The sequence below is a fragment of the Crocodylus siamensis genome, chromosome 3 (genome assembly GCF_052110815.1).
Source record: "Crocodylus siamensis isolate JL-2025a chromosome 3, ASM5211081v1, whole genome shotgun sequence".
Lineage (NCBI taxonomy): Eukaryota > Metazoa > Chordata > Crocodylia > Crocodylidae > Crocodylus > Crocodylus siamensis.
In genome coordinates, this window is record NC_143397.1 from 186652800 (window position 1) to 186665807 (window position 13008).

Genomic DNA, 13008 nt, shown 5'->3' on the forward strand with positions numbered 1-13008 from the left:
CAAAAGTTGCCAGCCACTTTTTTACAGCATAAATCCTGGGGGACCAAACACCAGCTGGCTAGAATTTTTCTTGTGTATGAGGCATTCTGTAAAAAGAGTAATTACTATAGCATAAACAAAAAAAATACTAATTATGTGCAAGTGAGGTTCAATAACAGTAAAATACCATTAAGCATAAGGACACTCTTTTCTGAGGTCCCAAACAACAAGCTCACATAGTTTTTTCTTCTTTTCCCTGCCAGGTTGTGACAGAAAATCACTTTGTAGGGCAGTGACTCTCAACTTGGGTGCTGTGGGGTGCCACACAATATTAGCACAAGATTCATGTGAGGGGGCCAGGACCCTGAGAGGCCCGGCCCGAGCGGGGAATCCCGGAGTTCCGCCCCGCTTCCGGGTCCGGGCCCAGAAGCCGGGCGGGGAACTTAAGGTTTCCCGGAACTGGAACCGCGCCGATGCGGGACCGGCGCGGGAAGATAAAAAGGAACCGCCTACCCTGAGCAGGGAAGGACGGAGGCTCCGGCGGGAGCCTGCCCCGGGAGCCGCGGAGCCGGAAGCTACGAGGCCGGGAGCTGCGGAGCCGGGAGCGGCGGAGGCAGGTACAGCCGCGCTGCGTGCCACGCGGCGGGAGCCGGCAGCGGCGAGGCCAAGTGGAGGGGAACCCGGCGGCGGCGAAGCCGGGAGCCAGAGGTCCAGAGGCAGCTGGGCCGGGTGCGGTAAAGCTGGGAGCCGGGCGGCAAGGACCGGCGGCAGTGAAGCCGACCGCCGCGAAGCCAGGAGCGGCGCAGCACCAGCCGGCAGGGCCGGAGGCGGCGGAGCCAGGGGGCGCAGCGGGCCCCGAACGGACGGAGGTACAAAAGGGACCGGTGGCCATTGCACCGGAGGAAGCCGGGAAGGGAGGCTGGGTCGGAGGGACCCTCCTCCGGCAGCTGCGGGCCGCCTGGCCGCAGGGAAGACCCGCGGGCAGGGGGGCAGAGTTGTAGTTCCCCCGGGTCGAGAGAGTGAGACCCTGAGTTAGAGACGCCTCAGGACGAGTGGAGCGATCAGCACCAGGGAGACTAGGTGCTGATAGGACTCCTGGGGAGGCCCAGCGGTGTGGGGTAACCCCCCCCACTGCAGAGCCAAGACGAAGACAAGGGAGCCCCAACGGAGGCTCCCCACCCGGAGGACCGAGCGAGGGTGTAGGGGAGGAGGAGCCCTCAGGACCCCTGGACCTTGGAGATACTGTACCCCACGTGGACCGCCAGCTTCCCGGCAAGGGTGAACCCCATATTTCCATCAAGTCGTGGCAGGCGAGAGCGGCGAAGCGGGATGGTCCAACGCGTACCCCTCCTCTCCAGGGGACATCCGGGGATCGGGGTCCCACGGTAAGTGGCACACCCCCCCATCCCCTTACAATTCACAAGATAAGCCAAATTCAAATCAAAATCCATAATGTTAAAAACATTTTGTGTTTTTTGCAACAGAAGAATTGCTCGACTATTTTTCTGTAGTCAAAAAATGAGTGAAAGCTAAGAGCTGGCATTTTCCAAGGGACTGCCTTGACTCTAACAAGGGATGCCTCAAATTCTACGAAGTTTAGAACCAGTGTTGCAGATAATTAATTAAGATGGCTGCAAATGTGTTTCTCTATGAGCAAATCCTACTAGTACTACAAACAGAAAAACTGAATAAGAAAAGATTAAAAGCAAAATGATTTGACATTTGCACATCTCATCTTTTTTGTTACTACTTAGCTAATGTCCTTTGGAAACTATGGGCATTTTTACACATACTCTGGGGTACAGTGGGGAGCATGTTCTAATTAAAATGCCTGCAGCATCTCATGTATTCAGCATCCCGCATTTCAAAATGGCAGCAAGGGCACTTTAACTAAAGCTCGTTCAAAAGCAGTGACCTTTCTAAGGGAAACCGTCTGGTATATAGCCTACTAACAGATCTAATGGTTTCATCTCTTCATTCCTCCAATTCTGAAAACATTTATGAAATTACTTTAAATAATGTATTTCTATGGGCAGTTTTTAGTATATAACTTATTATTACGTTTGTATTGATCACATAAATGAAGTTTTGTTTTCTTATTAAAATCAATCAAAGCATTGCCATTCTGGCCATTCTTTAAAAAGCAGGGTGGGAATGAGTTCTGATTTACAGCATAAATGATCAGATCCTATATAAAGTAAGTATGTGCCTTTCACACCAATTTACACTTTTCAGTGAGAAATATTTTATTTTTCACTTGTCTCAGCCAACCTAGGGAAAGGATTGTATGTTAGTGACTCAAATTATATGAATTCTATAAGAATCAGAACAAAAAGATGAAGCATCAGCTAAAATGACAGACAAGCACTGCATTTAAAAATATGCAATCTGCTTTAATAGAAAATAAAAAATACCTTTTGCTCACCAGTAGGTTGATTAATGATCCAGCTAAAGACGAATTAAAAACCTAGATGCTAATACTTAAAAGTAACAAGGAAGTAGTAAAGAATCTTGAAGGACAACCAGATGGCTGTTACAATCATGTGGTTTCTAAAGTTAAAAGCTATATTTTATTACTCAGAATTATCAGAGACTATGCATATTATAAATAAAATAAATCCAGACAACGTAACATATGATTCATGGACAGGATAATTAGAAAGGATGAATGAGGATTGGTAAGGCAGGATGTGGGTGAGAAAGAAATACTCATTTTCACAAAAAATTGGAAGCAAAAATAACACACAAATATTCAATAATAAAGGAACCAGAGAATCCAAATGAGAGATAAAAGATGGATACAAGCTAACAGCCCACATGATGGGTAACACAATTATAGTAATTTTTGAAGAAGATACATATTCTTTCAATTGTCCAATCTATAATGATACACATGCAATGTATACAGCGGTTATTTATTAATACAATATTGAGCAGCTTCCTTTTACATGCAGAACCTATAGGAACACTAGTAAAAGATGTTTCTGCTGCTTTTTTCTGTTTTGTTCTTTCATGCATTTGGCTTCATGATATTCAAAAAACTAAAACAGGAAACGATTCAAAATTCGATGTTTTTAGACTTCGTTTATTTAGTTTGGAAATTTGACCAAAAAAACAACTTTTTGCCCAGTATTTACTTTCATTTGTTTTGTCTGATGGAAAGGGGCTGCAAACTAACTGAAAGGTTCCTGTTGTAAACTCACTAAGAAATATTTTATTCACTTTTTTAAATAATAGTTTCATTTTTTTTATAACACTGTTCTTTAAAAAAACCACATTCCCATGAAAACAGCAACCATGCAATAGAGGAATGATCTTCCCCTACCACCTTGGAAGACAGGGCTCCACTGTAAACACAGGGTTTTTGTCCTCGCTATTCCCCTTGGAAATATTTTTTCAGAACTTCACTACACTAATGATTAGGAAACATAGACTGCCTGCAGACAATTAAACAAAACAAAACAAAACAAAAAACAGAGAAAAAAAAAAGCTTTATTTTAAACTCCACATGCTCCTGAACTGAACTGAGCACAAGCCAATAAGAGGCAGTGCATTAGTTGGACCCGGCTCTCCTAAACCTCTGGATAGACTGGGCCCTTTAAGCCTTCTTTGGCACTTTTATGTAATAGCCAATTGACTCAGCTTTACATAAAAGTGCCAAAAAACCCCGCTGAGGTGCCCGATCTATACAGACACTGCAGAGCCGGGTTGAACTAATACGCTGCTTTTTCCAGTAAACCTCTTTTTTGTTTGTTTTTTGTTTGTTTTTTTAACATATGCAAGCAGCCATCATTCTTATTCCAAACCTAAATTTAATCTTGACCATTTTGTTCTTCTGTCAACCATCCTTTAATATAAATAATTCTTCTCCATATCTGGTGTTCATTCCTATCCCCTCCCAGCCTCACTTGGTAGGGAAATGAAATCAAAGTATTTTAAGCTACATATATAGGCCTCCCTGCTGAGCCTAGAACCGCTACCAAGAAACAAGCCTGTAGGTCAAAAAAGTTTTTTGTTATCAGAACTGTTAAATTCTTCCTTATTCTTAAACACAGGAGCAAGAGCTGAGCTTACCAACAAGTTGTACAAGCAGGCATGGCACAGAATTAGTAAAAGTTGTAACAGCTAAGCCTAAGATGAAGTTTTTAACCCTGCTGTCAAGCAGAAAAGATGTAATAGAATATTAATGTGTATGGGCATAAGTGAAGCACAAGTGGGGGTAAGAAAAGCTAGCGGTTTAAGCTAAAAAAATAGGAAAATTGTCATAAACCATGCTTATACATTGGATTAAATGTAAAAGCTAAAAAAAAGGCAATATGTAAAGAGTGTAATCAGACATGCTTTCAAGTCTGCTGAAGTGACATGCTGTCCCACATATCCTAAGGGCTGGCTGATCAACACTCTTGGGAGAGAGCACCTGCTTAATAAGGTAACTAACTCATTGCTTCCTAATATACCGTGTTATCTCTTAATAAACACACTTTTTAGAATGCAAATCTTCTCTCTCTCTCTCTCTCTCTGTCTCTGTGTCACCCTGACCTTGACTTAAATGCAACTGTTCAGATAACAAGTCTATTGACTTGTTTCTACCATGTACAACACTACTCCTAGGGTAGCCCAGATAACTGGGGTACACTCAGCACCACCGTAAGCCACATATTCTACCTAATTGCCAGGCCTGGGCATGTGCAATTCAGGAGTGAGTGAGTGTGGCTTCTTTCACAACAGTCAGGGAAGTGGCAGAAACATAGCCATTCCCCTAACTATCCTTAGACGTCCTTCTCTGCAAGTGTTCCAGGGTGTTCTTTTGAACAGAGGCAAACAGAATTGTGTGTACCTGTCCAGATTTGATCTCACTAAGTTTTGTGCAATGGCATTATGTTTCCTCTATTGGAAATCTATCTCTTGGTACATCCTAGGATCAAATTTGCCTTTTTTACAACTGTACGACATTGGCAACTGATTGGTCCTTCTTCTCCATATTAATCTCCAACTCAAGAGCTCTCATTTAATGGTAAAAATAGATTTTATATCGGGTGCAAAGTACATGACTTTGTACTAATGAATTTCATTCCAGTTTGGTTATTCCAGACTTCAAGGCCACTCAGCTCTTCCTACATAACATCTCAATTCTCCTCTTTTTGACAATGCCTCCTGAGTTCATGTCCTGAGCATATTTAATCATTTTTCCTATTTTTAACATCAAAATCAGGTTATAATATTAAACAAGTTCAGTTTACAAGCAGGCCTAAAATCTCCGAGCCTCTTTTAATGTCTTCATGCACTTTTTCTTTTGTTTCTCAAGAGAGTTCTTTACCGTGCAAGCACAGAGATGTTATCCACAATACCTCCAAATAAATCTCTGCTAAATCTATGCCAACAGGTCCTGAACATGGAAGACCTAATCCTATTTGCCATCTGCTTTTGACAATCTCATTGTTTTCAAACCAATTCAATAAGTTAATTTAACTTTATGGTCCTGTATGTATTATAATTATAGCCATAAGGATGGGGATTTTTTGAAAGTCCAATTATTTAAATATAGGTAACTAATGAATAAAGATGTCATGATAAAAAGACACTAATAAAGAAAAGAACATCTAAGAACTTTGCTAAAATCATAACCCCTTGGGTATATATTGATATACATCTGACTACACCAACTAAAACAATCCTTTTTAATGTTTCCAAATTAAAGGATTTTTTTTTTTATGGAGCTGCTGTACTCAAACTATCTAAAGCTCTGAGTTTCAATTTTAGAATATATTTGTGAGCTTTTTGAGACACTAAAAGACTTCTTGGTTTCTCTTGAAGCCTAGAAAATATAGTCTTTGAGATCTCTTTGAAACAGCTTCGTCATTAACATTGAAACCACAAGCTAACTTCTGGTAAGCATTAATTAAACAGCTCTGAAAGAAGAAGTAATGCTGAAGTAGTTAATTTGACATACTACAAATCATGTACCATGTTGTACAATGAATGTTTTCACAAGGGAAATGAAAGAGATTAAAACACTTGAAAGTATGCAGGAATCGTGTGGGTGGAAAGAAGGAAAGTAATATGCATGTGGATGAAGTTTTGATAGAAAGAACCTAGTCATCTCTCCCAGTATCTGGATTGAGACCAACTGGTAAAGAAAGCAAGCAGCTTTCTTGGAACCAACAGCTTCTGAATCACGTAGGATGTCACCTTCCAGATAAATGCACGTAAGCTGTGACATGCCACTGCTACAAAGGCAGAAAGGTGGTTGAGCCCCATGGTGAGGGATATTAAAAATAATAAATGACTTGATGGATATACAAAATAGCAGTGCATGCAAGACAAGCCATAGGGAAGTTTCCAAAAAAAGCAGGGAGGAAGGGGAGTGTCAATCAAACAAATTGAGAAGATGAAGAGAGATGAGCTTACCTTTTGCAAACAAAATGTGCATGCACATATAATTAATGACAGTGGTAAGCAGTAACTGAATAACAAGGATGTAACCTAGAGCCTGGTGGTTTTAACAGACAGATGTACCTGTAAAGTATATGTTTCATGTATTTGATGAGGGAATGCCCTAGCAACAGCCATAAAATGAGACAACCCCAACAATCTGTCTGCAGCCTTCACGTGCATATAATTATTTAGTGGGACAAGGACCAGTAAATGCTCAATGTAAAGATGCCTAAGCAGCCAATCAGTCTGGATTCTCCCTCTCAGTATCTCAACACTGAAGTGAGTTAGCCATTTTAAATCTGGATTCCATATATATACCCAACAGAGGCAGGAAAAAATTACAGCAGGCCTAAAATCTCCAAGCCTCTTTTAATGTCTTCATGCACTTTTTCTTTTGTTTCTCAAGAGAGAGAGACAGAGAGAGACAAAGGGCCTGCAGAGGTTACCTACCACTTTACATTAAAAGTTCATGTTTAGTTCTTAGGTATCCAGGTTGTACCTATATTGGTCTAGAGGAAAAAGCAATAAGGGCTCATGGTAGAGGTGATAACTTTTATTACACCAACAAGATTTTTGCCAAAAAAAACCCAAAAAAGACTTTAAATAGCAAGCTTTCAGGCACACATCCTTCATCAGGCATCAGAGAAAAGAGTTTTTTCCTGATGCCTGATGAAGGGTGCTTGTGTCCAAAAGCTTGTAATTACAGAATTTTTTTTGCAAAAATGTATTGGTCTAATAAAAGTTATCACCTCTACCATGAGCCTTGATTGCTTTTAGTTCTCATTCATGTATGCCTATGTTTACTGAAGCCAATGATCACTACACTCTCCAGTGCTTCCCAGTGACTGAGAAAATCTTAACCACCATGACTGTATCAGTAATCATTCTATTTACTTCATCCAGCAAAATGTAGAAACCATACTGAGTGAGATTTTCAAACCTTTTCTGTTAACCTAAATCAAATTTTACTTGCATCAACATAAGCAAAATTAGACCAATGCTGAGAACTTCTATTAACATAATACCCAATCATACAGCATGAACAACAAATTACAAAACAAGAAACACTCAGATATTTAGTTAACTATCTCCATGGGCCAAACTGTTTGGAGAAATGATTCAACTACTACATACACTGAAAAATGACTGAAAAAATAATACATTCACAAATAATTTCCAAATAAGAAAAAAGATAAATTATTCAATCAGAATTTGTACGCTTCTGTATTGCAGACTATGGGCATTCTCTGTTGTAGCTTTGTGTAGGTCTTTGCATTAGACACTCATATACCAAGGTCATAAGCATAATATAAGGAGAAAGATTGCTCAATTAAATTGCTCACTGAAATTCTAAGAAGAAAAAGCTTCAATTTCTGACCACCTAAATAGGAGGTTTAGATATAGGTTACCAAAAACATATTGCACCAATGCTCGGCACTCTGCATTGACTTCCCAGTGAATACAGAGCATAGTTCAAAGTCTACAGACAGACCATCAGAGCTCGAAAAGAACACCTGAGGCACTGCATCTCCCTCTGTGACAATGACTTCCTAGGACATCTTTATTTTGCTACTGACTGAGACAGAGCTACTGAGCATGGGTTGAGGGGGAGGGGGAGGGGAAGGAGGGTTCCTGACTGCAGGAAATAACTTGGAACAATCTATCTCTTTATATTATGCTCATCTCTTTGATGTCTGATTATCTAATAAAGAGAACTACAGAAGGTTACAACAGAGCATGCCAAAGGTCTGGAATAGAGAAGGGTACAAATTCATATTGAATAATTTATCTTTTTTTTTTCTATTTGCAAATTATTTGTGAAAGTGCTGAATGGGAACACTGAATCACCACAGAAGTAATCATTCTCAGAAACAGATGCAAAGCAAATTTATTTGATTCAGCTTAGCCTTAGCAATTCCTTCAGATATGCCCACATTTACAACACATACCTGATCACATGCATAGCTTTGAGGAAGAAAACAGAAAAAAAAATCTCAATCAAGCTATATTTCTTACATATTAGAGAAAGAATATTTTGGTTTCTTATATTCAAAACCGGTGGGTCATACAACTACTTATTTAAAGCACTACAAAATTATTCGTCCCACTGCTTATTGAGCTGTAAAGTATTAAAACCAACCCTCTAGTTTGACCAAAGTTAACTCAAATATAGTGATGAAGGAAAACTAACTGATGTCTTAAAATACTTGGGCTAGTTTAAGCCCAGCTGTTTTGTACAATGTGGACCTTCCCAGCATATTCACCCTGCTTAAATATCCCTTTATATAAATAAATGAATAACAATGGGTATCATTCATCCCTTGTGGAACTCTACTGAAGTCAATGGAGTTTTGGTATGCCAGTGATTAATTCAGTCCAGTGTCATTAATAAAATTTGAGTACTTGAAATATTAATATAGAATTCTATTAACTAACTCCTAAATGTTAAATCCTGTCCTTAGATATATATACACAACTACTACTGAAATTAATAAGTTTTAGATTCATACATATCCAAGATAGAATTTGACTACAGGCCTAAGCAACACACTGCAAAACAACAATAAAGCCTGTATTTTTAGATCAAACCAGTTTTTAGTTTTCATGTTGTATTTTAACGAAGACAACATGAAAACTATATCTTGAGCTTGCCCATGTAATTTTTATCAGCTCTGTCTTGTTCTACTTACCTTGGACAATAATCTTTGCTGATGCTTGAATAGAGTCCTGATTATTACTAGCATGGCAGATAAACTGACCGTGGTCTTGCAGTGTCACGTTCTGTATGAAAAGTCCTCCTCCAGAAGTGACAATGTACCTGGATTCATCCAGTGAGTCTCCATTTTCTCTGGACCAGCTGATACGAGGTTGAGGATGGCCTATGGCCATGCATTCCAAAGTGGTGCTGGTACCAACTAAGACTTCTGTGTTCTGGGGCTGAATTATAAAACTGGGCTTGGCTGGTACGGGGTAGGGGAAACAGAAAACAAAACAATATGGAAAACTGTGTTAATTTCCATCTGTATAAACATTACTGGAATGCCACCATTTGACTCAAGTGGCTAACCTTGCCCTGCAGGTGAGCTCTGGCCCCCAGCCCTGTCAGCTAGCCTGTGGGTGTCCCCATAGGTGCAAAAATTTGGTAGAAGGGGAGTGGTGGCACCGCTTCCCTGCTGTGGAATTTGCAAACTTGTAGGGAGCCCTGCAGGTTGGATAGAGTGCCCCACAGCATTAGACTGAACCATGCATGCTGGTGTGGGGCCCAGTCCTGGTGTGAAGAATCCCAGGGACCAATCCTGGCATGAGAGGCTGGGTGTGGGTAGTAGCGGGGCACGTCCTGGCCTGTGGGGACAGTGTAGGGCTGCAGGGTCTGATCGCAGTATGCATGGGAGTGGTGCAGGGGCCTGGTGTGCAGGGCCCAGCCAAGGCCACAATCCAGGTGTGGCGGGGCCAGGCAATGGTAGTGTAAAGTTCTGTCTTGGCACACGGGGCCTGAACTGGCCTGCAAACTGGCCCCATGCCATTTATTTGGTTCTCAGGGCCAAAAGGTCAAACACCTGAAGAAGGATCATCTTCTGCTTAAGAACCTTCCTTAAAACTCAAAAAAGACTGAAGGTTCAAGTCCCATATCTGCCTCTCTGCTCATTTTGCTTATAGCTCATGGTGTTTGTTCAAAAAAAAATGGCATCAGCTATGTCAAGGCACCTTACAGGCCGACATGTGTGCTACCTAAGGTAAAATGTGTCTTCATGTCTCTGCTTACCTCAGAAAAGGTAAACACTAACTTTTTATCCCACCTCTTAAACACTACATGTTGAGTTCTCCCAGGAAGGGATTACCATTCATTTTTTAAGCTTGAACAATCCAAAATAAATAGGGGCCTAGATATCAGAATACAAATAAATAAGAAGGAAATTATACAAACTCTGAATAATAATTACTAAATTGCAAACAGGCAATTTTAAAATATTTGTGGAACCTGATTACGTAAGACATTTATATTCAAGTAAATGAAAGGCACGCTTCCATGCTGACCCCTAACACAAACAAGCAGAAAGACCTTACTTGGAATGCTGGAATATCTGAGGAAAGCACTGTGCGTCTTGGCTTCTCCTGCCACGTTCTTGGCCATGCACTGATATACACCTTGGTCTGATTCTCTGGTGTTTTGGATCATGAGGGTTCCATCATCGAGCAAATTCAGCCGCCTGTCATCTTCCATATCCAATGACTGGCTGAAAACAGAGATGAACTCTAACAATTTGGCCATCTTGAACATATTAGAAAACATTTATTATTTTTTAAATACTTTATTGTAAATACACAGAAAGAACATACAGTGAATATATAGAAAAACCCTACAGAAAACTATACAGATCACAGCCTGAGCATAAAGAGATGTACTTACTATAAATGCTAGAACTGCTCACATATTATTTAATTGGAATGATCGCTGACTGAGGCTGGAGGAAAATGAATGAGGCTGGGGATATATTTAAATACAATATTTAGCTTCTAATTCTTGGGCCAATCCTGTGAGGTGCTACATCTCCATATGAAGTCAGTGAGAGATTATGACTATCAGTTTCTTGAAGGGATGAATCTTGTTAAGGCTCTCACTCAATTTATGCTACTGTGGCCTCTTCTCCCCATCTTTATCTCTTTTTTAAATGTAACACTGATGAGTAAAGTGTCCTTGGATGAACTGTGAAATATCTACATGCCACTGAGGACTGTAGCTAAATACTGCAAGTCCAGCATATAATAAGGGCTTTTTGGTTTGCTTTTTAAATGATCAATCGTCTGTTAATGTTATTGTTATCATGCTGGGTTTAAGATTGCAGAGCAGCAGTGCAGTCCTTTGATTCCTTAGGGTAACAGCATTGTTTGCTCAGAGCATAATTTCTTCATTTGTTCTGTTGACTGATATACTGTGACAGTTTCAATATAAAAGCAACTTGCAAAGAGTCTTCACTAAATTAAACTTTAGTTTGCGTAGGCTAATTAAAATACTGTGGATTCTATTATTCTAAGGCTCTACAGTGTTTGAAATGATTATCCTTCTACTCTGGCTACTACAGGTTTGCAAGAAAGCAAAACAAAACAGATCGTCAGTAACTAGATTGTTTCTTCAGAAGCAACTTCCCTGCTGGGCTTCAAAGTAAGGCTATGATATAAGCAGCATAAACTCACTGGATGACTCATGTGGAAAAGTTTGCTTTTGGATGGTGGCATATATTTTTTCAAAAAGCTTCAGATATAGCTAAATTAAAGAGGAACTTAAAAAAAAGTTTTAAACACAGCTAAGGTTATTGTGACAACTTGACTTATCATAACAAAACCAAGCACTTTAAATTATTACTATGCCTTATTTTTAAGGCAAGAAATAGTTATGGGCATATCTAAATCTTACCCTTCTTACATCATAGTTTCATAGTTAGTTAGTAGGGTTGGAAGGGACCTGAGCAGATCATCAAGTCCGACCCCCTGCTATGGCAGGAAAGAGTAGTGGGGTCAAACAACCCCAGCAAGGTGTTTGACAAGTCTCATCTTAAAGACCCCCAGGGTAGGAGCCAGCACCACTTCGCTTGGAAGTTGGTTCCAGATCCTAGCCGCCCTGACCGTGAAGTAGGGTGAGAGACAGTGTTGAAAGCCTTCTGGAAGTCCAGGAAGACTATATCCACTGCTACCCCTGCATCTAAGGATTTAGGGATCTGGTTGTAGAAGGCCACCAGGTTGATCTGACAGGACCTGCCTCTAATGAACCCGTGTCGGTTGCCCCTAAGCATAATCTACCCTGCTGGCCCCTCGTGGACATGTGCCGGAATAATTCTCTCAAAAAGCTTACCCAGGATTGAGGTAAGACTAACAGGCCTATAGTTTTCCGTGTCTTCTTTCCTCCCCTTTTTTAAAATGGGAGCTACACTGGCCCTCTTCCAGTCCTCTGGCACCACACCAGAGCACCAGGAGTGCTTGTAAAGTCATGCCACGGGTCCCACAATGACCTCAGCTAATTCCCTCAGCACTCTGGGGTGGAGATCGTCCAGACCAGCTGATTTAAATACATCCAGTCCTTCCAGAAGTTCCCTGACTAGATCCTCACTGACCCTTGGCCTAGGTGCACCCCCCCTGGGGCCCGAGGGAGGCCCAGTGTGGGGGGGGGTGATCTGGTCCCTGCTCAGGAAAATGTAGGCAATGAAGTCATTAAATAGGTTAGCTTTGTTATCTGGTGTGATGACCAAATTTCCTAGCGCGTCTTGCAGGGGCCCCACGTTACCCAGTACCTTCTTTTTGCCCCCTATGTATTTAAAAAAGGACTTCTTGTTCATAAACAAATATACTATTTTCTTTCCAAAGTAGTTTGAGAGGTGGCACGAGGCACGCTGGGAACAAAAAAACCTGGATATCCAGGTATCAAAAAAAAAACCAACTCCAGCTGTCACCCAGAGCCCTGCGCCATTTGTGGGGACTGCGTTTCATGCCAGGCTGAGTCCTGCGTGCATGGAACTGGCCTGGTCCAACAGCATGCGGGGCCTGTCCATGCAGGACCTGTCCTGGCACAGCACATGGTGCAGGACCCCAGGTGACAACCCA

General features: G+C 41.1%; 1 protein-coding gene across 2 annotated transcripts in view; it reads right to left on the reverse strand.

The window, feature by feature from the left end:
- Positions 1–13008, reverse strand: part of PXDNL (peroxidasin like) — a 344128-nt gene that overhangs the window by 108508 nt on the left and 222612 nt on the right. For both annotated transcript variants that reach the window (XM_090039946.1, XM_090039947.1), the window contains exons 9-10: positions 10480–10649; positions 9105–9374 (exon numbers count right to left, since the gene is read on the reverse strand). In XM_090039946.1, the coding sequence (XP_089896072.1) occupies positions 9105–9374; positions 10480–10649 (440 nt within the window). The remainder of the gene's footprint in view (positions 1–9104; positions 9375–10479; positions 10650–13008) is intronic.